The sequence below is a fragment of the Pollachius pollachius genome (genome assembly GCF_949987615.1).
Source record: "Pollachius pollachius genome assembly, chromosome: 16".
In the NCBI taxonomy this organism is placed as follows: Eukaryota; Metazoa; Chordata; class Actinopteri; order Gadiformes; family Gadidae; genus Pollachius; species Pollachius pollachius.
Window position 1 is genome coordinate 18,520,519 of NC_136949.1, and position 27,751 is coordinate 18,548,269.

At 46.5% G+C, this 27,751-nt stretch overlaps 1 protein-coding gene across 1 annotated transcript; it reads left to right on the top strand.

The window, feature by feature from the left end:
• Positions 1 to 57: 57 nt before the first annotated feature.
• clvs2 (clavesin 2) lies at positions 58 to 27,722 on the top strand (the record flags this gene model as incomplete). The annotated part of the gene is made up of 5 exons (XM_079753550.1): positions 58 to 446; positions 903 to 1,077; positions 25,227 to 25,337; positions 25,694 to 25,926; positions 27,629 to 27,722. 5 exons carry the CDS (start codon positions 58 to 60, stop codon positions 27,720 to 27,722), a joined length of 1,002 nt encoding a protein of 333 aa, XP_079609676.1.
• Between the last annotated feature and the right edge of the window lie 29 nt (positions 27,723 to 27,751).

Here is a 27,751-nt window from a genome sequence, read left to right on the forward strand (position 1 = left end):
CATCCCATCGGAGCTGACCGCATTAGGTTCCATTGTGGGGCCACCATTTTTTTTACCATGACCCACCTCCAGGCCGGCCTGTCCCCAGAGACCCTGGAGAAGGCCAAGGTGGAGCTCAAGGAGAACCCCGACACATTGCACCAGGACATCCAGGAGGTCCGGGACATGATCATCACCCGCCCGGACATCGGGTTCCTCAGGACAGAAGACGCTTTCATCCTGAGGTTCCTCCGAGCAAGGAAATTCAACCATTTCGAGGCGTTTCGCCTGTTGGCTCAATACTTTGAGTACAGGCAACAAAACTTGGACATGTTCAAGAACCTGAAGCCCACAGACCCAGGCATCAAACAGGCCCTGAAAGATGGCTTCCCCGGCGTGCTGTCCAACCTGGACAAGTACGGCAGGAGGATCCTGCTGCTGTTCGCCGCCAACTGGGACCAGAGCAGGTAACACCATTCACCATGGAGGTTGGACTGGGATCAGAGCAGGTAACACCATTCAGCATTGAGGTAGGGATCAGAGCAAGTTACAGCATTCAGCATTGAGGAGGGACTGGGACCAGAGCAGTAACACCATCAACATGGAGGGGGGGACCAGAGCAGTAACCCCATCAACATGGAGGGGGCCATCAGAGCAGGTAACACCACTCAACGTGCACTGGGATCAGAGAATGTAACACCATTCAACATGCAGGTGACATCACAGAGCAGGTAACACCAGTCACCATGGAGGAGGGGATCAGAGCAGGTAACACCAGACACCATGGAGGTGGGGATGTCATGGTCTTCTGCTGTGTGTTGTGGAGCAGGAGGTCCGGAGCTGTCCTTTCAGCACCACACTCTACTCTCGGTAGCAGTACCCGTACTAATAGTCCACTCTCTTGTCTCGCTCTCTCTCTTTAGGTACACGTTTGTGGACATACTGAGAGCTATCCTGCTGTCGTTAGAAACTATGATCGAAGACCCAGAGCTACAGGTCAACGGCTTCATCCTCATCATCGACTGGAGCAACTTCACATTCAAGCAGGCCTCCAGGCTCACGCCCAGTATGCTGCGGCTGGCCATTGAGGGCCTGCAGGTAGGCTGTTGTATACGTATCTGTGGAAGTCTGAGTCAACACATTTAATATGCCAGAATTTCCATATTTTTAAAAGCCGGTATACTAATCCTAATCTAAATACAGGAACAAAAACACATTCTAAACACATAGTATGTACCCACATAAACTAAAACACTAAATTTGAATGTGGACTCCAATGATGAAACTGACTTTTATAGCTGAAAGATCAGGGTAGAGAAATTAATGGTATGGTATATTTACTTTTATTATCGGTCAAAATAATTTCCTCCATTAATGGAGAATTGCAGAGATGAAGTCTAATCAGTCCTAATACTGCTAATCACAAGGAATGAAGTATGATAAGTTAACAGTAAACATCCTTTCAAAGGATCTGCCATTTGATTCAATCGGATGCGTGACAACAGCCATGTAAGGATCACTCAGACCGTGACGGACCGGTCAGTAAAGCACTGTGCAGAATCAGTGAGTGGTTCAAAGGGCAGCAGAGCAGTGACAGAAAATAAGTTATACAATAATATAATATAATATAATGTAATATATAATAATAAATAAAGTAATACATTTACTCTTAGCAGTTGACCATGTATTTTATACAATGAATTTGAAGTCAAATCAATTCATATAGATAATAGAGGACAACGTTTCACTGACCAAAACGAGCATGTACATACAATGAATGGGGGGATGGATGATGGATGGATGGTGGATGGATGAGCCGATGATGGACGATGGATGGATGATGTTTAGATGATGGATAATGGATGGATGATGTAAAGATGAGGGAAGGTGGATGGATGGATGATGGATGGATGGATGGATGGATGGATGGATGATGGATGGATGGATGGATGGATGGATGGATGGATGATGGAGGATGGATGATGGATGGATGATACATTGATGGATAGGTGGTGATGATCATGGATTGATTTAATTGTATGGATAAAGAAGACAAACATTCAAGTTGTTTCAGGTCCCAGAGACAGTAGACCATCAATTATATCCCCCAAAGCACTAAGCAACAGAAAAACTCAGAACCCTTCACATGAAAATAGCAGGACACTCCGGCCCCTGTCCCATCTTCTTTTACCCGGCCCTGCCCTCTAAAACCCCCTGGGTTCTGGATTTGAAGCTAGTGTTAAAAACAGCTCTGAGCTGTGCCGCATTTGTGGCCCCTGGCTTGATTAGCCCTGTGTGGTGATGAGCATGCTGAGGGCCAGGCTGCGCCTGGCTACATTGGAGCCCAGGGAGTCAGGGACCGCCCACGAGGCTGTTTCACATGTTGTTGAGTTTAGGTTTTCCTGCAGTTTCAGCTTCTTGTGCCTTACGCCCTGTTTAGACGATGACACTTGCAAGTGAAAACGACCAAATATTTGTTTCAGATGTGCCTTTCGTTTGGACGGCAACAGCGTTTTCGGGGCTTAAAAAAAAGTGAAACCACCCTCCAGAGTGGAAATCTTAAAAACGCTCCACCGCTGCGTTTCCGTCTAAAGGGTTAACAACGCAAAAGTGTGCTCTGATCTGCTCACGTTAACTCTCATCTCGCACAGGCAAACAACAACAAACATGTCGGATTATTTCCATCAGTCAGACATACAAGAGTGGAGCTTCCACAGAGTGGAGCCCGTCTCCACCGGACACTAGTGGGGCCCTGTCCCCACAGAGTGGAGCCTCCACCAGACACTAGTGGGGCCCTGTCCCCACAGAGTTGAGCCTCCACCAGACACTAGTGGGGCCCTGTCCCCACAGAGTGGAGCCTCTACCAGACACTAGTGGGGCCCTGTCCCCACAGAGGGGAGCCTCCACCAGACACTAGACGGGCCCCGTCCCTACAGAGTGAAGCCTCCACCAGACACTAGTGGGGCCCCGTCCACACAGAGTGAAGCCCGTCTCCACCAGACACTAGTGGGGCCCTGTCCCCACAGAGTTGAGCCTCCACCAGACACTAGTGGGGCCCTGTCCCCACAGAGTGGAGCCTCTACCAGACACTAGTGGGGCCCTGTCCCTACAGAGTGGAGCCTCCACCAGACACTAGTGGGGCCCCGTCCCTACAGAGTGAAGCCTCCACCAGACACTAGTGGGGCCCCGTCCACACAGAGTGAAGCCCGTCTCCACCAGACACTAGTGGGGCCCTGTCCTCACAGAGTGGAGCCTCTACCAGACACTAGTGGGGCCCTGTCCTCACAGAGTGGAGCCTCTACCAGACACTAGTGGGGCCCTGTCCTCACAGAGTGGAGCCTCCACCAGACACTAGTGGGGCCCTGTCCCCACAGAGTGGAGCCTCCACCAGACACTAGTGGGGCCCTGTCCCCACAGAGTGGAGCCTCCACCAGACACTAGTGGGTCCCTGTCCCCACAGAGTGGAGCCTCTACCAGACACTAGTGGGGCCCTGTCCTCACAGAGTGGAGCCTTTAGCAGACACTAGTGGGGCCCTGTCCCCACAGAGTGGAGCCTCTACTAGACACTAGTGGGGCCCTGTCCCCACAGACTGGAGTCTCTACCAGACACTAGTGGGGCCCTGTCCTCACAGATTTGAGCCTCTACCAGACACTAGTGGGGCCCTGTCCCTACAGAGTGGAGCCTCTAGCAGACACTAGTGGGGCCCCGTCCCTACAGAGTGGAGCCCGTCTCCACCAGACACTTGTGGGGCCCTGTCCCCACAGAATGGAGCCCGTCTCCACTAGACACTAGTGGGGCCACGGCCAAGGCCTGCCCCGACGTGAGTCAGATATGACGATCCCTCTCAAACTCCGTTACAATTGAATGTTCATCAGCCCAATTTCAAATTTTCTCCGAGAAACCCCCAAGCCCCCATCTTAAAAGGACTCTAACTTCTGGGATGCAACCCCGAATGTTTTCAATTGCTTGTGATGCCCCTGACACTAGGTATACTGTTTTGGAGAGTCATTTGAGAGTGACAAGATGTAGGTTTGGGCAGACGTAGCAATAACAGCCTGATGGAAAGACATCACCTCTTTGGTGAGCTGTATTTGTCCCTTCCAGTCGATGCTCAGCCGTATCGTTGGTCGTAGTTCCGCTCATCAGCTTGTTTTCAGTCGAGACCCATCTCCTGCAACGCCTACGACCCTGGCTCCAGGAACCACAAGTACCTCATCTTTTTTTATGGTAGTTCGGACACCAATGGATAACAATGATAATTGTTGTCCCGTGTTTGTGTGCGTGTCCATGGTAAATGGTAAATGGACTACATTTATAGAGTGCTCAACACTCAGCTAGGAGTCAGGGATCAACCTAACAACCTTGCTGTTTCCAGCCAACCCACTCTACCTCCTGAGCTACTGCTACCCCCACACTCATGTAGATATAAGATACTGGTGGTGGAGACGGTCATTGATTTGGATTTTTCTGTTTGGATTGTGATGGAGGTGATTTATCAAAGCTCATTGTCTGCTCTATAATTCAAAGTCTCTCTCCCTTTCTTTCTCTCTCACCCTCTTTCTCTATTGATTCCTTAACTCAGCTTGTCTTATGCCATTACAATAATACAAGCAAATCCATGTCCATATTATCCTGTAACAAGCAGGCGTGAGGATACATATCAAATCTAAGATTCACACCCATGCTGATAAATTTCACTACCACTCATTAGGCCCTGTATGGAGCCAGTATCATGTCATAATTCAAACCTAAAGGAAAAAGTTTCATAGGCTTGTAAGTCTGTGTTTGAAAACTCAACACCTTGTAAAAAAAATGTTGCAACACTGAAAACAGGGATTATAGCCTGTAAAAAAATTCAAACATCTGCAAACATGATTTTGTGTTCTATTTTATCTTCTTCATCAATTTCACCAACACATTTTCAGAGTTACATTTTTTTAACAAACATATTTTCAAAGTTTAAAATTTTTCACCAGCCCTTTAGCAGAGTTTTAAATCTGGCACTGTTCTAACAGTGTATTACTTTGTTTCCCGGTTTTGAAACCTTGTAAATGGGATTCTGCAAACAGGTGTTCATACATTGAGAAATACATTTTGAAAGGTTGAATATTTATTTTTAAAAGCTTGTAAAGGTTTTTACACCATTGCAATGTATTTTTTCAGAACTGACTTTTCAGCACTGACTTTTCAGAGATTTGACCACACAGGCGCAAGATTGTGAGTCACGTGATTATTGGCAATGTTCTGTCGCTGTTTCGTTCTGAAACTCCTGACCAGTGGTGGGTAGAGTAGCCAAAAAATGTTCTCAAGTAAAAGTACTGTTACTTTAAGACTATAAATATTCAAGTAGAAGTAAAAATATTCATAAAAATAATTACTCAAGTAAGAGTAAAAAAGTATGCAGTGAAAAGACTACTGAAAAAAGAAAAGTACTGAGTTTGTCCAGTTTTATTTTTGAAGTATACAGAGCAACACAAACGGTACAAAATAGACACGAACAACATATAAAACAGCAATGTTCAAATAAAAATCTTTAATTTAAATAAAATTTAAATTTAGATAAAACAATAAATGTCTTTAAAAATAAAAAATAATAACCCTTGAACTAAAACAATAATAAATTAATTCTTTGCAAAATACAGAAGTACATCAACCTCTAAATAAAATTATAATAAATTAGGTTTATCCAAAATTATATAAATTAAAACCAATACACTTATAACACTGTTGCAATTATTTTGCACATAAACATTTTCAAACCAATTCCTTGGTTACAATATGTCACAGGCCCTGACAAAATGATCTGGGTTGTGTTCAGCCCAAAAAATGTAAAACACCAAAACTTGAAATTGAATACACATCAAAACCTGCTGGCAAACTCACTTAACTTATGAAACTACAGAGGCTGAAAAAAGAGACCACTCAGAATCTCAACACACCCAGACTCAGGGCATGCAAAGTAAGTACTGGGAGAACAGGAAAGGTGTATCACAGAAGAACAGTGTTTCTGTGATTGTGAGTGTGTGATTGTTAGTGTGTGAGTTTGTGTGATTGTTACTGTGACAACACTTGTCATGTGACTCAAGTGGCTGCATTTGATTGGCAAGATCATTTTTTCGGGTTTTTATTGGTTATAATAGTCACGTGATAGAAATATAGGCCGAAGACGTCCCTCGGGGAGAGAAATAGATCTTGCATGTAAAAAAAAAACGATATAAAAAAAGAAAGTAACGACCGTCACGTAGCCAAATGGAACGGCGTAAAAGTACCGTTCTTTCTTCAAATATATACTTAAGTAAAAGTTTGTTGCAATAAAACTACTCCTAAAGTTACAATTTATCCAAAAAGTTACTCAAGTATTTGTAACAGAGTAAATGTAGCGCGTTTTGACCTCTGCTCCTGACAGTCAAAGGTCTGAAAACGTTGATCTGAAAAAAGGAAAAGAAAAAAGACGTTCCTGGGGGCGGGACCATTTTGCTCTAAACCTATTGGTTGCCGTCTGCTGACGTACAGTACAATCACATGTAACGTTGACCAGGCTTGTGAACGGTACATGTGATACTAATGAGATTGACAGTGCTCTGCCGATGACAAGAATAACAAGCGACTTGCGCGGTTGATTTTGTTGTCTATTTTCTGGAACCATGGCTGGGAGACAGGTGAGCAATTTTATTCTATATTGTATGCACTACACTTCACTCTTATTGTAATAAACTTCTCTTTATAACTGAACTGTGTGTCTTATTACTGCCACTACTGAACTTATAGATATGCATTAACAAAACACATGTGCGTGTAGCTTCTGTTAGTACAAATCATCAATGTCTAAGAGTATCTTGGCCTGTCTACAGTGACATGCCTTTAAACTCTCAGCTAAGAACAGGAAAATAACATTTCTTTCCTTATTATTTATCTTTTACATTTATTAACAGTACCTTAAACATTTATCATTTGTTCTATTAACAATTCCTTTAACATACACCTCTTTTTTCTTTTTTTTTTCTTTTAAACAAACAGGATAGGTCAGCTAGGGCATGACCATTACCGCCGGTTCATCACAAAGTCCCTTTACCTCTCAGGTGGTCGAACAAGTCGTCCAAATCTGGTCTGAGCTGGCTGTGACGTGGATGAGAACTCGACGTCATCACTATCTGCTGTACCTGCATCTGGTGTACTGACTTGCTCATCATCTAATGAGTCTGTTCCTGAGTTCATCTGGGTGCCATGTGCTGTGTTGGGCGCCTGCTGCTGTCTGTAGTGCTGACCAGAAGACGTCACTATGTCATAGGACCATGGCTCGTCCCTTTGTGCAGTGACCACAGCTGGATGCCAACCATGCAGTGTCTCCATGTGAACAGTACTCCCAGGGTGCAGCTCTGGAAGCCACTTTGCTCCTCTGTTGTAGTCTGCCTTGTTTGCAGATTTTGGAGAGTTGAGTGTGCATCTTTAGGTATGGCAGGCTGGAGAATAGTGCTGGAGGTCGGTAGAGTGCTTCTAAGGACTCGGCCCATGAGCATCTGTGCTGGGGAGTACTCCATGCCTGTCACAGGTGTGTTCCTCAGGGTGAGAAGTGTGAGATGGGGGTTGGTGTTTGTTTGTTGTGCTCTCTTCAGCACGTGTTTCACCGTCTTCACTGTTCATTCTGCTGTGAGTTTTTTCTGGGAGTTTTATGCCCCATGGGTCTGCAAAGCTTCCAATTTCCTGACTTGCAAATGGAACATGGTCACACACAATCTCTTTTGGTATTCCGATTCGTGAGAAGACCGATTTCATCTTGTTGATGACAGTGTGTGTTGTTTTTTCTTTAATGTTCAGTACCTCTGGGTATTTTGAGAGGTAGTCCACTATCAGCAGAAATGACTGACCTTTTATTTCAAAGATGTCGATGCCCACTTTAAGCCAAGGAAGCTCAGGGATGTCGTGTGAGTTCAGTTGCTCCTTCTGGTTCCTGGGCTGGAACTGGCATGCTCCACACGTCCCGACCATCTGTTCTATGTCTCTCGTCATACCCGGCCAGTACCAGTGTTTCCTGGCCAGTGCTTTAGTCCGCTGTATCCCTTGATGAGCTACATGCAGCCTCTGCAGCATCTCCGATCTCATGGTTGTTGGTAGGATTATCCTGTCTGCTGCAAACATTACTCCCTCTCTGACAGTCTGATTGGCCAATATTGTATCAGTCTAGAGTCTACTTGTTTTCTGAGTCGGGGCCAACCAAGTCTGTGTGTCATGCAATAGCTGCAGTGTCTTGTCTTTCTTTGTTTCGCTCTTGAGCTGCTCTAGAGCCTCTGTACTCAAGGCGTCTGTTGGTTCCAAAGCATAGACAACTCTCTCATCTGTGTCATCATCTGCAGCCATGTGTCGCTCGTGTAGTACAGCTCTTGAGAGTGTGTCTGCAATCAGTAGCTCTCTCCCTGGTATGTAGGTGACATTTAAGTCATATCACTGTAGCTGAAGCAGCATTCTCTGCAGCCTAGAAGGAGCTGTTCCAAGTGGCTTTCTCAGGATGTTTTCCAATGGGTTGTGGTTTGACTGAACAACACCCCATATACATACTGGTGGAACTTCTTGACAGAGAAAACTATGGCTAAAAGCTCCTTCTCAATTTGTGCATAGTTCTTTTCTGTCTCTGTCAGTGCCCTTGACGTGTACGCTATTGGGTGGTCATCTTGTAAGAGGCATGCTCCTAGGCCGTCCTTAGACGCATCAGCTTGTATGACGAGCTGTTTCTGTGGGTCGGAGAATCTGAGCACAGGAGCATTTGTGAGAGCATCTTTCATTTTTTTGACTGCTTTTGTCATGTTCGTGTTGCCACTGCCAACATATTGTCCTTCCTGAGCAGCTGTCTCAGCGGCGCTGTTATGGTGTCCTCGCCTGGGATGTACTGCGCAAGGTATTTTGTCATGCCTAGCATCCGCTGTAGTCCTGCTCTGTCAGTGGGTGGAGGCATCTCAGCTATGGCTTTAGCTTTTGTCTCATCTGCTTTCACACCCTCTGAAGTGACGACGTGGCCCATGTAGTTGACACTGCTCACCTCGTACTGTACTTTCTCTTTGTTGAATTTCACATTTGCTTCTTTTGCTCTGGTCATCACTTTCTGTATTATCTCATCATGTTCCTATTCTGTAGCTGCAGCAATGATCATATCGTCAGCTATGATGTGTACTCCTTGTATGTCACCGAATGCTTCACAGTTGCTCTGTTGAAAAACTTCGCTGGCTGACTTGATTCCAAACGGCAAACGTTTGAACCTATATCTCCCACACGGTTAGTTAAATGTGCAGAGCAGCGATGACTCCTTGTCAAGCATTACTTGCCAGTAGCTGTCCTTCTCATCCAGCACTGTGAATATCTTCTTACCAGCAAGTTTGCACAAAGCATCATCTGTTGTGGGGATGGAGTAGTGCTGTCTTAGTACTGCTTTTGAGATCAGTGGGGTCCAAGCAAACCCTCAATTTCTTCTTATCTTTCTTTTCTGTGACTACAAGGCTATTTACCCATGGTGTTGGCTGAGTCACCTGTGCAATCAAATCTGCTTGTAGCAGGTCATCAAGATTGTCTCTGAGTTTGTCCATCACGGCCAGTGATATTTTTCTGCAGCCGTGTATGACTGGCGTAGCCTTGGGTTTTTATGTTTGTGTTTAATCGGGGCTCCGTCACATATTTATCAATGGAGACAGAGGCTGTCATAGGGTGCGCCCAAAACTTTCAAACACTGTATTCTTCTTCAAAAGCCGTGAGGATATCATTCACAGTCTTTTCTTCTGGAAGGCTGAGTGTATTATACACTTCGCGAGCCTCCTCTCCTGGTGCGTGCAGTAAGATGACAACTTTGATCTTTTCATCCTTACCCTCTGCACCACTCGCGGTCATGTAGATTTGGAAGCGCTGTTTCCATCTTCTCCAGTTTTCTCCCAGGTTGCCTGTCAACACTGCCTGTCTCCCTGCGTCTCTTACTCTTTGAGGGATGCTACCGCTAGCACAACTTTTAGCAAGCAAAACTCCGGTGTTTTTCTACTTCGGCAAACTGACGAACTGGACCGACTTCTGACACCATGTTATAGTTCTTCTTGACCGGGTTTTTATGTTTGTGTTTAATTTCTTTTTTTTTAGGGTCAGCCTTTTGTGCGCCTGAGGGTGGCGCAAAAACATTTGTTTACCGGTGGAAGGGATACTGCCATTAATGGCTATCGGTGAGAAGCTCTTGCGGGATCCAATGTTGTTAAATAAATGCACCACCGATCATTTTGCAATGTTTATAATTTGTAATGAACGTATAAAATTCTAACTTATATAATTTACTTATGTGTTCATAGCACTTTGATTGAACAAATGGAGTTAACACGGGTGACCCCAGCGCAGGCCAAAAAAAAGTGGGATAACCTTAAAAGTAAATATAAGGTGAGAAACAAGATGACAGCATCTCAGAAAATTTCACTTAGTTTTTTTTTCATTTTTGAATTTTTTTTAATAAAGAGGATTCGATCAACCGCAACAAAGCTTTTGTTATTTCCTCAAAAGAGGCTCCATGAGAGGGAGACACGTCTGCATTCATAACAGACAAAAGTGATTTAAAAATATCAAAAAAATGTATGTTGCAGGCAAATGTCCATTCGGTTCTTCCAATGTTTAAATGAGGTGGAATCTTGGTCCGGTCACAGGCTGTGGAAAGAACGGAGATCTTTAGGTTAGTACTGAATCTGTGACACGGTCAGATGACATCCCTATGTTGGTTGTCAAATATATCATATTTATCAGAACTAAGTAGTCGTGGTCCTGTGGAGCCACTTCAAGAATGGTAATGGCATTGGCCTCCCTCCATGGACCCATCCTCCACTGTCTGGGAGGTCATTGCCCCCAATAATTAGATTCATCCATAAAAAAGTTTTTACAATTATGATGTACAATAAGTAGACAAAGTTAAACAGACAAATATGGATAATTATGGAATTACATATACCTTTGGAACAAACTCACTATGTACTTCAAGTGCCTCTAAAAAGATGCACTTGAAGCGGGTTTTCATCATCCCAAAGGCACGCTCAACAATTGAGCGGGCCCGAGTGATGATTATTAAACCTTTGCTCTGCCATGCCTCTGAGTGGCCGCTTATATGCTGTGATAAGGGCCATCGGCTGTGTAAGGCATGGATAGCCACCATCACCCAAGGTGAAATAGCCTGGTGGAGGGTAATTGTCTGCCAGGTAAATTGACCTATATCGAAGGATGCGTGCATCATGCACGCTTCCTGGGAAGATGTGCATCCAGGTGTCAATGAAGCGACCCTGATGGTCACAGACTGCCTGCAGCACCATGGATGGATACAGCTTACTGTTCAGGTAGTCTTGACCATCAGGGCCGCCAGGACATTTAATTCGGATGTGAGACCCGTTGATGGCCCCAGCTGCTTTAGCGAAAGCAGGGTGCCCTGCCAGCAGGGCAAACCCTTCCCCCATGGCCTTGATCTCCTCATCATTTTATGGCAGCTTGATGAAACTGCCCCGGACAGCTACCACCTCCTCCGCAATGCTGTGCACCATTTGATGGACAGATGACATTGGTATGCCAAAAGCTTTTGACACAACCCGATAGGCTGCGCCAGTAGCTATCCAAAACAAAAAGACCAGGGTCTCCATGGTCGGTCCCCATCCATGCTTTCGCTCCTTTTGGAGGTCCCAGAGGAGGACCTGGATAGCCTGAAATCAGGGCGGATGACCTCTCCCTGGAAGAAGCGCTGCAGCACCGGCACGGTGGCATCTATTTGGCAGTAATGCCTGGCCTGCAACAACAGATACAGAGTAAATATAGATAGATAGGTAAATAATATAGATATTTTTTTCATGCATGCATGTATTATTCTTTGAGAGTTTGTCATAAGAACAGACTTGTCATAAGAATAGCCTTCCCCCACCCCAATATGGCAATAATAGCTGTATGGTTCTAACTCATCCAGCCCAAAGAGAAGCAAGGGGGCGTTGACAGAGGGATTTAAATGTGTGACACTTGACTGGGCTAGCTGTCAGAAAAAATGTGCGCAAACTTATGAAGCTTAAACTCTGATTTTGATAAACCATCAGCTAGACCATCATGTTCAATTAGAATATGAGTTAGAATATGCGTTGCCCCAACAAAAACACATGAGAAGCAGCACTATTCTCAATGCAACAATTCAATACAATACAATTCAGACATAAAGACTTTCAAAGCTCACATCCCCCGACATTCTGATGGCAGACACCGACAATAGAGCCGTCGGCTCCTCCGTTCAACCCTCCGCCGATAAAGTCGTTCAGAGTCCTCCTCCAGCTCACACCACAGCAAATTAATATCGATCAGCTTGATTGCCCCCATGTTTTATTCATAAGCGCACATGTGTTTACAAGCGGAAACGCAGTATTAAAAAGCGGAGGCGGAAGCGCTTCCACACTAGCAAGTCGTTCCAAAGTCTGAACGTTACAAACGCTAGGCAGCACTCAAGCCAGCACTCTAGTCTCATCTCCATAGGATGCGACTAGCAAGGAAGTGTCCTAGCAAGGCTGCAGCCTTCACTTTGGGAAACAGCCATGGTTCCAGAAAATAGACAACAAAATCAACCGCGCAAGTCGCTTGTTATTCTTGTCTTCGGCAGAGCACTGTCAATCCCGCACAGCCTGGTCCACGGCACATGTGATTGGACTGTACGTCAGCAGACGGCAACCAATAGGTTTAGAGCAAAATGGTCTCGCCCCCAGGAATGTTTTTTTTTCTTTCCTTTTTTCAGATCACTGTTTTCAGACCTTTGACTGTCAGGAGTTTCAGAACGAAACAGCGACAGAACACGTGACTCACAAGCTGTGTGATGTGTGGTCAAATCTCTGAACAGTCAGTGCTGAAAAGTCAGTTCTGAAAAAATTCATCTCAATGGTGTAAATTTACACCTTTACAAGTTTTTAAAAATAAATATTCAACCTTTCAAAACTTATTTCTCAATGTATGAACACCTGTTTGCAGTATCCCATTTACAATGTTTCAAAACCGGGAAACAAAGTAATACACTGTTAGAAAAGTGCCAGATTTGAAACTCTGCCGATGCGCTGGTGAGAAATTGTAAAGTTTGAAAATGTGTTTGTAAAAAACATTCTAACTCTGAAAATGTGTTGGGGAAAATGATGAAGTAGATAAAATAGAACACAAAATCATGTTTGCAGATGTTTTTTTCAGGCTATAATCTCCTTTTTCAGTGTTGCAAAACCGTTTTTACAAGGTGTTGAGTTTTCAAACACAGACTTACAAGACTTTGACACTTTATGACAGAATAATGGCTCCATAGCCCTACACCATACACACTGTTGGGAAAGTTCACTTTCTACGTGAACTAGTTCAAAGTTCAGGTCACAAATTTTTAAATGAACTAGAACTAATTTTGAACTCCAAAAAATGAACTAGTTCATAGTTCTTTTTTTCAATATGTTGCTGTGAGCTATTATTTTTTTTTTTCCGGTATTTTGAACATTGAGCCCCCATTGTGGTTTGTCTAGGATGAAATAGAGTAGTTGAATCAAGTATCGTAGCAAATACGGTTTCTATCGTTTTTTATTGCACATTTACGCATTTAGTAAATCCCATTGATTTCTGTTGGAAGACTCATTGCTCGTTGGCCGGAAACGGAAGAGGGGGGTGGGGGGTGTTCACGTTTGGTTGTAGTCTTTTCGCTCGGTTCTAGCCCTACTGTTGAGATGGAGAACCAAGTGAAAAGACTACAACCAAACAGCCCCCCTTTCCGTTTCCGGCCAACAAGCAATGATTCTAAGGGGTATTCTAGTCCGCTGAGCTAAGAGCCAGAGAGCTAACGTTATGGATTGTACATATTTATAATTTGCAATTTGTCTCAGTCTTTATACCACAGACACTATAGAGTCTATAACATATAACCACTTTGTCTGATTACAGTTTAATTCATTTTTCACAATTTAACAGCACACGTTTTGAAGAGTAATCAACGCGCCATTTGTTTCATTGGGAATCGCGATGGTCTATAATTTCAACATAAAGTGTTCATATTTATAATTGGAAATTCGTCCCAGCCTTTATAGGACAGATACTATAGGGTCTATAGCATATAACCGTTTTCTGATTACAGTTTAATGTAACAGTAAGCTGACAACACCGCAACTGCAAATCAACCGCACAGAGATAACCATGGCAACCAGTCAAACAACACAGCGTTCTGCGCTTGCATCTGCCATGTTGATAAACAAATAACCCCCCTATTGAACGAAGTTAAACCGAGTGAGCGTGCCGTTCACAGACACGAGAATGAACGAGTTCACAGTAACGTTCATCAGGCAGTAATACAGTACTGTGGCGATCATACCAGAAGCGGAGGCAGGTATCCGGTGTAACAGCCGGTTGGCTTTATTCCACGAACTTCGCAAACTTTACAACAGCTTAACAAGGCACACATGTATCGCTCTACACCCACGTTTCACACACTCCTACTCGGAGCTCGCACAGGAAGACACCCACACACACTGCGCAACCTCCCCCAATCACAAGCCCCCATATTGCTGGACCTAGTAACCCTGCTTGTGATTGGACTACAGCGCTGTCACTCACTAGTACACATACCAGGGTCGCTACACTACCCCCCCACCACAAAGATCCTCGCCCTCGAGGAGACTAACAGCGACTACAGAACAGAAAAATACATGAGCATAAAACAACTCAAATTGTGCATGTTTTTTTTTTTTTTTAATGTCCAACATTTCTTTTACTAACTAGGAAGATCTGGGCAGACTGCCATCACTTCCAGTGAGCCCAGGGCGCATTCTTGCCCTTCTAAGAACTCGGGTCTCACTCCTAACTACTCCTCTTCCCAGAGAGTGTCTTCAAAGTCCCTGTAATGCCCCGGGGGTCTCCTCTGACGGCGGGGCCGCCCTCCTTCCTGGGCTGGAGCACCTGGACCAGGGGCTGAGTTGCTCTCCCCGTGAGGAGGGGACTGTGACGGAGAGGGGGGTGGTTCAGCTGGGTCTGGGCCTGACGGGGGCCTCAGAGTGAGCTCTGGCGGAGTTGGGGGTGGGGGTCCTGGCGTCCCAGGCCGGGAAATGGAGGCGTCGCCATTTGGATGAGACGTGGGAGGCTGAATAGGCGAGGCTGGTGTCCCCTCTGCTTGCCCCTGTGAGCCCCCACGGTACGGGGCCAACCGGTCTCGATGAAGCGCCACCCTCCTCCCCCTGCCGGGGAGCTGCACCCTGTACACCACCTCTCCCCACCTCTCCAGTATCTTGCAAGGGCCCACCCACTGGCTCTCAAGCTTAGGGCACCGCCCCTTTTTCCTCTGAGGGCTGTAGACCCAGACCAGTTCCCCAGCCCGAAAATGTCTCCCTCGGGTCCTCACGTCATAATTACGCTTCTGCCTCAGCCCAGCTTGCTGCTGCTGTTTCCGGGCAAAAGCGTGGGCCAAATCCAGGCGGTCCTGCAGCCTCCTGGCATACTCTGGACCTGGGGGGGCCTCTGGGGAGTCTGGTGGACGGCCAAACGACAGCTCGGCAGGGGTACGGAGCTCTCTCCCCAGCATGAGAAGAGAGGGCGTACAGGAGGTGGTTTCCTGCATGGCAGAGCGGCAAGCCATGAGCACCAGGGGTAGGTGGTCGTCCCAATCTCGCTGGTGCTGTGACGTGATGATGGCCAGCTGCTGGCCCAACGTGCGATGAAACCGCTCCACTAAGCCATCGCTCTGAGGGTGCAAGGGCGTGGTGCGGGTTTTGTGCATCCCTAGGCGCTCACACATAGAGGCAAAAACCCGGGACTCAAAATTCCTCCCCTGGTCGCTGTGAATGGTCTCCGGCACTCCAAAACGGCTGAACATGCCTTCCACTAGCGCATCGGCCACCGTCACTGCCTCCTGATCGGGAATAGCGTAAGCTTCGGGCCATTTAGTGAAGTAGTCGATGGCCGAGAGTACATAGCGGTTACCCTTGTCGGAGCGAGGCAGCGGCCCTACTACATCCACCGCCACCCTCTCCATGGGGGCTCCCACTGTATGCTGCTGGAGCGGGGCATGAGAACGACCGGGGGGACCCTTACGTGCTGTACAGGCATCGCAGCGGCGGCAGAAGTCCTCTACGTCCCGCCGACACTGGCCTCAGTAGAAGCTCTGGCGAAGGCGTCTAAGTGTCTTAGTCACTCCAAAGTGCCCCGAACCTGCAGCTCCATGCATGGCCTCCAACACTGCCTCTTGCAGGCCATGGGGGACCACGACCTGCCATCTCTGTTCTCCTGTTGCTGGTTGTGAGTACCTGTAGTGAGTACCTGTACCGCTGTAGTACCCCCTGACACAGCCGCAGAGCCCTGAATTTGGCCCACAGCCCCTTGGTTATTGCTGAGAACCTTGCCACTTCCTCCCATGGTGGCTGCTGCTGAGCCTCCACCCACTGTAGCACAGGTTTAAGGTCGGGGTCCTGCTCCTGTTGCTGTCTCCATTCAGCTGGGTCGACCATCTACAGCTCGCGGCAGATGAGTTCTTCTACCCGACGCACAGCGGCACAGCCCCCGTTTTCCTCCTGCAGTTCTCTCTCACGAGTCTCTCTCCGCTCGCAATACTGGCACCCCACCGCGGCACACGGGCGACGTGACAGGGCATCGGCGTTGGTGTGGCGGGCCCCCGGCCGATGCTCCACGGTGAAGTTGAAAGCCTGGAGCTCTTCTATCCACCTGGCGACCTGTCCCTCTGGCTCTTTGAATGTCATGAGCCACTGGAGAGCCGCGTGGTCTGTCCTCACTCTGAACAGTGGGCCGCACAGATAGTACTTGAAATGCCTGATGGACAGCACTACAGCCAAGAGCTCCCTGCGGGTGACACAGTAGCGCCTTTCAGCCTTGTTGAACGCTCGGCTGAAATATGCCACCACCCGTTCCCCATCGGGGCCAGTCTGGGACAGCACACCACCCACCCCCGAGCCACTAGCGTCCGTATCCAGGAGGAATGGCAAGGAGGGATCAGCTGGGGCAAGAACCGGGGCTTCGCTCAGAGCCCGTTGAAGGCTGGTGAAGGCCTCCTGACACTGCTCGGTCCAGAGAAAGTCGCAGTCTTTTTGTAGCAGCTGAAACAGGGGGGCAGCGGTGCAGGAGAAGCCCCGTACGAACCTCCTGTAGTACGAGGCTAGGCCCAAGAAGCTCTTCAGCTGCTTCTGGTTGGTGGGTGCTGGCCAATCGGTGACAGCCTGCACCTTGTTCCCCAGAGTGCCAATGCCCTCCTCTCCCACCTTGTGACCCAAAAAGGTTACCTCTCGCTGCATGAAGTGGCACTTTTCTGGGTGAAGCTTAAGGCCAGCAGTCTTTATCCTCTCCAGCACTTGACGCAGGGCTCCCAGAGCTGTCTCGAAGGAACTTCCATGAGCCAGGATGTCGTCGAGGTATACCAGGCACTGTTGCCGGGGGACCCCGGCCAGCACCCTGTCCATCAACCTCGCGAAGGTGGCCGGGGCATTACAAAGGCCAAAACTAAGGACCTTGAACTGCCACAGCCCCCGCCCTGTGCAAAACGCTGTTTTGGGTCTTGCCTCCGGGGAGAGGGGAACCTGGTAATAGCCGCTGCGGAGGTCCAAGGAGGAGAACCAAGAGGACCCGGAGACCAGGTCCAGAGACTCGTCTATGCGCGGCAGGGGGTAGGAGTCTTTCCGGGTTATCCCGTTCACCGGCCGGTAGTCCAGACAGAGCCTCCAACCGCTCACCTTCTTGGGGACCATGACAACGGCGGCGGCCCAGGGGCTGTCTGAGGGCTCGATGATGCCTGCCTGCAGTAGGTTACGAACTGCCTCATCGCAAGCCTCTTGACGAGCCAGGGGGAGGCGGCGAGGCCGGCACTTGATGGGGCGTGCGTCCCCCGTGTCGATGTCGTGATGTACTAGGTGAGTCAACCCCACCTCCTCGTCGCTCATGGCAAAGCTGTCTTTGAATTCTAGTAACAGCTGCCACAGCTCCTCCTGCTGTTGAGGGTCCAGGCCGCCACAGTTCTTCCTCCATATATCTCTCACAGCCGATATTTCCCCCTCTCTCTCTGTATTGGTCGAAAGTGACCGGGACGTGGTCGCGTGTACGGTGGACGTGGTCCCTGAAGGGGTGCTGTTGACTCCAGCCTCCACCGTTCCTCTGGGCTGCAGCTGTGAGGCTTTTGTAAGAAGAGGGGGAGAAGGTGAGAGGGGGGGGGTCGCACCTGATGGGGGGGTCGAGGTGAGAGAGGGGCCGACACTCCGAGTGGGAGTGGCAGGAGGGAGGGACGCGGCCGGGGTGATGTTGAGAGCTGCCCCTATTGATTCACCAGCCGGTGTGAAAAGTCTGACAGGGGGTGTGACAAGGGTGTCTATGGGCAACATAGTGACGACTGGTCCCCCTCGGAAACTCACCAGGCCCCTCCCAAAGTCCAGGACACATCCTGTAGCTTTTAGAAAGTCCAAACCCAGAATACAGGGTTCCTGAACGGCAGCTATCCATAGCAGGTGACGTACCGCCCACCCCCCTATAGTCACTGAAAACCTGCTTTTTCCTGTCAGGGGAGCTAGTTCCCCGGTGACGGTGCGCAGCCACTTGGCGGTCGGCTCCAACTGGGTCCCCCCAGGCACCACATCAGGTCTCACCAAGGAAACTGTCGCCCCAGAGTCTACTAGAGCCAGACATGGTACACCCTCCACAGTGACTGAAATATAGCACGACTCACCCACCGAGGCACGCCCCACTAAGATGTCAGGTACCAAGCTGGTGTCATCGTCTGCTGTGGAGGCTGGCTGGGAGGTAGGGGAAGGGGGTGGAGTCCGCATATTCCCCTCTACGCGGACCCGGAGCCGTTTCCCTGAGCCGGGCGCTGTTTAGGGCACTCTCTAGCCAAATGCCCTGGCTGTCCACACTCCCAGCAGACTCTGGGCCCTGGCCGCGGCCGTCGTACGGGCTGTAGTGACATAGTTCTGATCAGTTCGGTCATTTCAGCCGCCCAGGCCGGTTTCTCCTCCACTGTGGGGCCCCCGGCTGCCGTCCTCACCGCCAGCGGGCTTTCTTTTACGCTGCTCCCTGCAGCTACTCCCCATACGATCTCCCTCTCTGCAGCCATCTCCAAGGCTGACTGTAAGGGGTGGGTGCTGCAGCTGAACCTGAACCCGCAGTTCAGAGGGGAAAAGGGCTCGGATGAACTGGTCACGGGCTAGTTCGCTCTGTACCCCCGGTGGCATGTGTGCGTAAGCCCGCCTGGTCAGACTCTCTATGTCGTTGGCCAGTACACGTAACGGCTCCCCGGTCCTTCTGCATCGATTATTTAGTTCATTACGAAGGAGCTCTGGTTGTAAACATTGTCCAAAACGCCTCTGTAGGGCCCCTACTAAAGCCGTGTAACAGTGTCTGTCTTCGGGGGTGAGCAGTAGGAGACAAGTCAGCGCTTCGTCAGTGAGGCAGAGTGCTAGCTGTAGGGCTTTAGCTTCTGTCGACCACCCCTCTGCATGAGCTAACAACTCAAATTGTGCATGAAAAGCCTCCCAGTCTGACCTGCCAGAGTACTTGGGTGTTTTAACGGAGGTAACAGAAGCGGGAAGATGAACGCTGTTTACCTCGCGCTGTTCTCTCTCTCCGGTAGAGAGAGGGTTGCTGCGCCGCGTGAAAGACGGCGTCATGCTCGACTCGTGAGCTATTTCCACCACCGTCTCTCTCCGGCTCTCCTTCGCCTCACGTGCAGCTCTCTCGTACCCGCTGGCGGTTCCCGACCAACCGTAGGCTCCTTCCTCCACGTCTCTCCTCTCCTCCTTCACTCTTGTCCCGCTGAAGTCCTCCATAACGTGCAGCTAGCGAGATGGCTAATCTTCTGCTGTGGCTAGGCTAGCTCCCGACCGGATCCTTATTTAACGTCCGAAGTCACTTCTGACACCAGTGTGGCGATCATACCAGAAGCGGAGGCAGGTATCCGGTGTAACAGCCGGTTGGCTTTATTCCACGAACTTCGCAAACTTTACAACAGCTTAACAAGGCACACATGTATCGCTCTACACCCACGTTTCACACACTCCTACTCGGAGCTCGCACAGGAAGACACCCACACACACTGCGCAACCTCCCCCAATCACAAGCCCCCATGTTGCTGGACCTAGTAACCCTGCTTGTGATTGGACTACAGCGCTGTCACTCACTAGTACACATACCAGGGTCGCTACAGTACGTTCAGTTCACGTTTGCCCAAAATATGAACGAGTTCATGAACTTTCGTTCAATGAACACGTTCAGGCACAAAACTGACCATACATTCAAAACTATCATTTTTAAAAGCTCCTACCTGTAACAAACATTGATGTCTAGTCAATACATGCAAATACCATTGTGTGTTTACTAATTCATCATTGCCTCATCAAGTTCCATGTTGTGGACTGATCACTGCAATCAGCTGCTGGTAGATAAGGCACAGTTGATCATTGGCCTACTCTAATTTATAATAAGATAACGTCATTATTGTTCTGCACGTGCTTGCAACCACATGGTTTAACCTGTGTGCATGGAGTAATCAATGCACAACAGGTGTGCAGCCTCACCCAGCCCCAGGGTCCATCAGTCTGATTTGGTCCAGGTAATGGTGTGTTTCAGATGCCTCGGACACCAAGGGCCTCTACAAATAGCTTAATCTCCTAACCTTTATGCCCCCTTTCCTGAACCTGTGTGGAAAACGTCATCGGGTCAAGGAGAGATGAAAAGGTGCTTCCTTTCGTACATAGGAAAGACAGCACTGTTTAAAATGAATTTGACTCCATTTTTCCTAACCAACGCCATTGCGCGACATATTGCTGACCTCTAGAGCGTCTCTAGTGTGGAACTACAGTTTTCCGAAGTTGGACTACAACAAGCGCTCTTTCGATCTATGTGTTCTTGTCGTATTGATATCAATCAGGTTGTCGCCAACAGTGAGAATCACTGAGGTCGGACTTGGCCAACGTGAATTTTTCAGGCCTCTCGAATCCCAATTCACATGTGAAACAAACTTATGTTGATGTTGAAATTAACTGCCCCCAGTAGTCTTTCTTAAATGTGAAGTCTGCATATTTTTTCTTACAGTGTATATTGTGTGCTTGATAACCAGCAATAAATGAATTCATTTCGATTCAAATAATATGTTTCTGGAATTGGTATCCATTATTATCAATTGTATTTTCTTCTCTTTTCTTCTTCTGCTCTACCGTGTCTCTCATGCGTCTGCGTAGAGTCGGTAAACTTTGTCGGTGCCATGTTGCTTTAAAAATTGCCGCCATAAAGGATTATGGGATACCACTATCTCCTTTTCTTTCGTAAAGGTTGCTCAGGATTAGCCTATGCTAAAGGAGGGTTAAAGGATCCTTTCCTAAGCATTTTTTTAATTCAAACAACTTTCCTCAAAATACTTCCACAAAATACATCTTGTTAGGAAAGGAAATTTCCTATGCCAAAAAGAGAATTCATAGAGGCCCCAGCCTTCCGAGTTGCAAGTGGGGAAAATTTCAAATTTCATTGAGGCACGCCCCCTTTTGTTTGGGCCCCCTCGGAATTCTGAGAGTTCACTGAGTTCAGTGATGACACTCTCAACAAAAATGGCTGCGCCCGTAAAGAAATTTATTTGTACTAAGAAATAAAGTATAAAGTGTATTTAATGTCTCTTACACACTTGACTACATTGCTACTTTATTCCGCTGTTTTGCATTTGTACCACGTTGGTCATTTTAATGTAGATTTGAAATGCTCTTACACACTTGACTACATTGCACGGTCTTGCCGTGAGTGCAATACAATGTAAAGCTAACAATAAACAACGACTAGCCAATGACATGACACAATCACAAAGACGAACGGTAACGCAATGAGTGCTACGAGACAGGAAATTACCTCACAAGTGCAACTTGGAAGGCTTGTGTCCGAAGCATCTGGAATACAACATAAGGCTGCTTAAACCAGCCATCATCCACACACACTCCACATTTTCCAACTCGTTCTATGGTAGTGAAAGTATATTGTATTTTCTCTTTATCTTCATTCTGTTTCATATTAAACCTGACACATACTTTTGCAAAAGACAATGCAAATGACAAAAGACAATGGGTTTGGAGGAGCCAGTGTGCACACGTCTAAACACCCGAAAATAACTGTGTCTTCTGTAGCCGAACCGAGGAAGATGTGTGCACATTTGCAGTATTGGAAGGTTGCAGTGTCTGAAGCATGTTTCCCGTTCAAGCCTGGATGATCGCATTACACTTCCAAAAGGCTTTAGGGTTTTGTGAGCCCATTAAGTCAGTGACATACATCACCTTCCTCTCTGTTGGTCAGGTTGTCTGCAGTAGCCATAGTAACGCTGAAGTGTGTATCATCTGTATTGTCAGTCACAGAAATTGGAACTTATAATTGGTGTAATTATTATAGATGCACTACATGTTTTTCTATGCAAAATAATAATGATAATAAGACTAACAAGACAACATAGCACCATGTATGTTTTTATAGGATTCAATTGCAGCTCAAGGTGCTGTACAATACAGAGAATGAAATGCATTAGAAAGAGCAACAGAAATTATAGACCAAAAGTCTACCAAAGGTTTTTTGAAGATACAGTATGCCGCTGAATTCTGTCCCTTTGTCTTTTGGCATATGGGTTGAGGCGACACCAGAGACCTAAAGAGCAGATGTTATTTCAGGATGCGGTGAAGGGGAAAGGTTCAGCATTTACAGACATTATGTACCAGAGTTCCACTTGGAACAGAAGCAGGTAGAGTACTTAGAGAACACTGAGCTCCCCTCCCCACGGGAGGGTCCCTGTCCAGAAGAGACACACGTCTCCAGGCTACACTTTGTATTATATTATAGAAGACACTTTGCTTCTGTAACTTTTCCACTCCGCCAACTCTGTTTTAGTTTTCCCTCCTCCTTCAGAGAGAGAGAGCGAGAGGGGCTGTTTAATAATTTATATACAAGTCACACTGCATCTGGCCAGACATTTGTGATAGGTTGAAGGACTCAGTGACTGTCTGTGACTGCTTGACTGATCTGCCTATCATGTTAGATTTGGCCTATGCTACAACACAAAATGTATTTTTCACCAAGTGCTGTAAAAGCCTCTACCAGTTCACCCCATCATAGCAGTGGAAAGGTCATCTGAAAGGTGCTTAGTGCAGATGATTTTATGTAGGTGTTTGGCTACAGGAAAGTTTTGCTGATTTTTGCTGAACTATATTTATTTGGCTCCTCATCATTGCTATATGAATATTCAACTGTACTGTTTGTATTTATGTGAGCTGGGCAGTGTGAAGTGGTTATTGAGACTCTGTGAGACTAGTGACAGGGAAAGAGAAGACGACTTTTACCTTTTTTTCCTTTTTTACATACAATTTAGTTTTTACCAGGTTAACAATACTCAATTAATTTGCTTCCTCGCCAATGCAATTATCAGTCTGAGACTTATCATATTCATTCTAAATGTCTCAAATGTTACCACAAACCAGCACAGAATAATAATCCTTGTTATTATTCCATACTTGTTCTTCACTGAGCCCAATATGATGACCCACTTATAATTGGACCAATCAATGAAGAGCCATGGTTTTAATCCCATCTCCCCTCCACCAATACTGTCCTCCCCACACATTGACAGAAGAGTTTTTTAGCACCTTGCATCAACCCCCAGTGTCCAGAGTACGGATCTCTGAGGTCTTATCCTGTCTCCCCTGCACTCTGACAGCCCATTGAAACGTTCAAAGGATAATTTCTAATAAGTGCTGGGGGGAGGATGTTTAGGTTATAAAGAACAAGGAGCACCGTCTGCAGAATCTCAGAACTATGGCGATGCCTGAGGAGAATGTCGCAATCAAACCGTTTTATTTGAAATAGACTGAATAACAATGATAAAAGAGGAACTGATATCTGAACAGAATGCTTTTCCCAGAGGAGGATATGTTTTTGCATTACTTCCAACTGGTTTCTGCAAGAACGAAGAGAGCAAAAGTGTCTTTGTTCTTGAATCTGTTAGGCTGGAGCGTTCGAATACCCTAAGGCCATTCCTCTATCTGGACCTCACCTGCTGCTCAGCCAAGGCCAGATATATTAATTGCTAAACACAAACTTGAATATCTGACTCACAAGGCAATTGCAGCAATTCAAGCAAGATACAGCCTCGAATTGCATCTATTTGCTGTAACTTTATTTACCCACAGGTAGATCTGCCTATGGACACCCATTGGTTCAGGATCTTGTCCCTCTCACACCATCCTGTCTCCAGGCGAACTGCCACGCTTGGCTGTGACTGGAGATACTGTTGCTTGCTGTAACTAAGTAGATAAATTCCACCAATCACGTAACACCAAAAGCTTGAATATTAAAAGTATATTTTAGGTGAGTTCATTGATTGTGATTGTGATTGAGAGTTTTCAGTCACTTAGCCAGGAGAAATATTTTAAACTGCCCCATGTGACCCCTAAGTGTGAACAGCACAAATCAAATTAAATCTGATCTTTGCAATTCTGATTCGGGACACTTTCATATGTGGTCTTGAATCTGATACAGGTCTGATTTCTGCAGTGTGACCTCAATGTGAACAGATATACAGTGTGTCTAGTCAGATTAGAAGCCATTCTGTATATACAAACATGAAAGACAGCTGCAATTGGAGGTAGTCAGATAATTCCCATCTGCAGTCTTTCTTTTGCATTAATATAGTTCTGCCTCCTTGGAATAGCATGGCAGCTTCAGGGATCTAGTAAGAGAGTGTGCCAAATTAAATGATTGAGATATATTTTTGTTAAAGTGTATGAATATATACATCATCAATAATTAAATGGAAGACAAATAAGTAGCTATATGACGTCAATTACCAGGCAAATGAACAAATTAACTGTAGAAATGTCAAAACTGTCAAAGAAATGTCAAAAGTTTATTTATACAGATATGGGGCTTTCCCTGAGGTTTAATAGTATATTATGTGATAGTTTATTGTTAGTTTATTATTTTTTTAATTTATCATTAGTCAAGGGCGACATTACATAACCCTTTTATCTGCCACAATGATTTCAATACTCCTTTATGATTGTAACTCCATTGTTGCAACTTGCAAGTGGTTCAAGTTGCATTGTTGCAACTTTCCTCATGCTTCACATTGCTCCCTCCAAGGAAGCAATGTGAAGATAAGTTCAGATACCTGCTACAGCCATACAACTGAGGACATGTCAAATACGTCTTAATGTGTGTAACATGAATCACACTGTTGATGTATCAACTTTGTTGTTTAAAACAGGACAGTTTTCCCGCCCGGTTCGGAGGGATCCACTTTGTGAACCAGCCATGGTACATCCACGCCCTGTACACCGTCATACGGCCCTTCCTCAAGGACAAGACCAGGAAGCGGGTGAGGGACACAGGGGCATTATTAATGTACAAACAGGGATAGGACAGTCTAGTGGGGACGGTGTTTGACTCCCAGCTGAATGAGTCTGGGTTGAAACCCCGATGTCCACAGTCTGTAGCTATCTCAGAGTAAGATGACCCCTAACCCCTACCTGCACATTATACAAATGTTCCTTAACTCATTCTCAGTCACTTTGGATGAAAGTGTCTCCAAATTACTTTTTACTTTCTACATTTTGCAATACCACAAATTAAATGCTTGGTTTAAATTACGAAAAACGAATTAGTCATTGTTACCGCATGTTAATATTTACATTTCAACTGTCCCCCCTTGTCCCCCTGCATCCTCGGGGACAGATCTTCTTGCATGGCAACAACCTCAACAGCCTCCACCAGCTCATCCACCCTGAGATCCTCCCTTCCGAGCTGGGGGGGATGATGCCGCCCTACGACATGGGCACCTGGGCCCGCACCCTCCTGGACCACGCCTACGACGAGGAGGCAGACTACTGCCCCGAGTCCTACACGCTGTCTGTCCAGGACCTGGAGAAGGACCTGGAGAAAGACCTGTCCCCAAAGACCATGAAGAGGTGGGTGAACCCTCGCAACAACGGTGGACACCTTGTGGATAATGATAGAGAAATTAGCCTTGGAAGTTTGCAGACTTATTTGCTATATTTATACATTTTATGATAATAAGGTTCACATGGCATTTGGGTGAAGCAGATGAACAAAACTGTAAGAAGTCTGGGTTGTATGATTTGTTCTGACCTAAATCCTGGTTGAGTCTTTGATCTAGGGTGCAGGTTCCTCAGAAAATCCAAAATTAAATGTCAAAAGGAATAGGCACGTTGTGGCGGGGCCTTAAGGCCTATAGGTGGTGCTTGTGTCAGGGCTTAAGGCCTATAGGTGGTGCTTGTGTCAGGGCTTAAGGCCTATAGGTGGCGCTTGTGTCAGGGCTTAAGGCCTATAGGTGGTGCTTGTGTCAGGGCTTAAGAGTCATAGGTGGTGCTTGTGGTGGGGCCTTAAGGCCTATATGTGGTGCTTCTGGCAGGGCCTTAAGGCCTATAGGTGGTGCTTGTGGCGGGGCCTTAAAGCTTATAGGTGTTGCTTGTGTCAGGGCTTAAGGCCTATAGGTGGTGCTTGTGGCGGGGCCTTAAAGCCTATAGGTGTTGCTTGTGTCAGGGCTTAAGGCCTATAGGTGGTGCTTGTGGCGGGGCCTTAAGGCCAATAGGTGGTTCTTGCGGCTGGGCCTTAAGGCCTATAGTTGATACTTTGTAATGCTTATCCCACAGAAGACGATTCACGATTTGTGTGCCGCGATCAACAATTATTTTTCACTTGATCTTTGCAATCAAGATCAAAATGCAAAATTTTTAATTGTGTCTTATAAAATTATATCCACACTCACTGTCAGAACGGATTGCTACATGTGAACTTGTCTGTACGCATTTGTGAATCTCGTTGAGTTGTGTCCAATGTGTACCGCAGCTGATCCGTCAAATAAAAAAGGTCTGCTTGCTAACATACACCTGTAGAAGGCGACATGCATGTCACAGGAAGTGAGTTGTAACTCGCAGGAGACGATTCACATTACGTATACCACAAACAACAAATATTGTTTAGTTGTCCTTTGTAAAAGGATATCCACATGAATATGTCACAATGCATGAATATGTATAGTTTACTTGTGTTTTGTACATTGCTATCCACGCTCAGTTCAGAATAGATTACGACATGGGAACTGCAAAATCTGTCTGTGAACACAGCATCCACCTGTAGAGGGCGATATGTGGACCTGTAGCAGAAATAGATCTCCACTGCCGTAGTAAAAAAAAAAAAAAAAGGGTTATTTTGGATACATATCTGACTCAACCATATTTAACAATTATTCCCCGAAGGCAAAGTGAATAGTGGATAGCGGGGAATAGCGACCTTCGGTCTCGGGGGCTATTCCCCGCTATTCACAGAGCCTGAATAATTGTTTGAATGATAATTTTTGTATATACTACACGTGAACACTCCAAAATTAACAAGATAACACTTCTTGCCGTTCTTTATTTGTTTTTATTAGCGGTTTATTTGTTTTTATTAGCGTGACGAGACCGATATTTTGCGATGAAAACAATATCCCGAGTTTGAGATCTCAATCATTGGATATTGCCCAATATCCCGAGATAGCGAAACAATCAAATTGCGCCATCTTAGGAGGTTTACGTGTATATACTAAAACCCTATATATCATAGATTATTAGGATATAGACACCAATGGTTTGTCTGTTTGTACTTCAGGTCTCAGTCGGTGGTAGAAGCGGGGCTCCTGAAGCGTCCAGACAAAGTTACCAGTCAAGAGGACAACTTGAAGCCTCTTCTCGCGCTGGACTGATCCCTATCACATACACTTGGAGCCATACA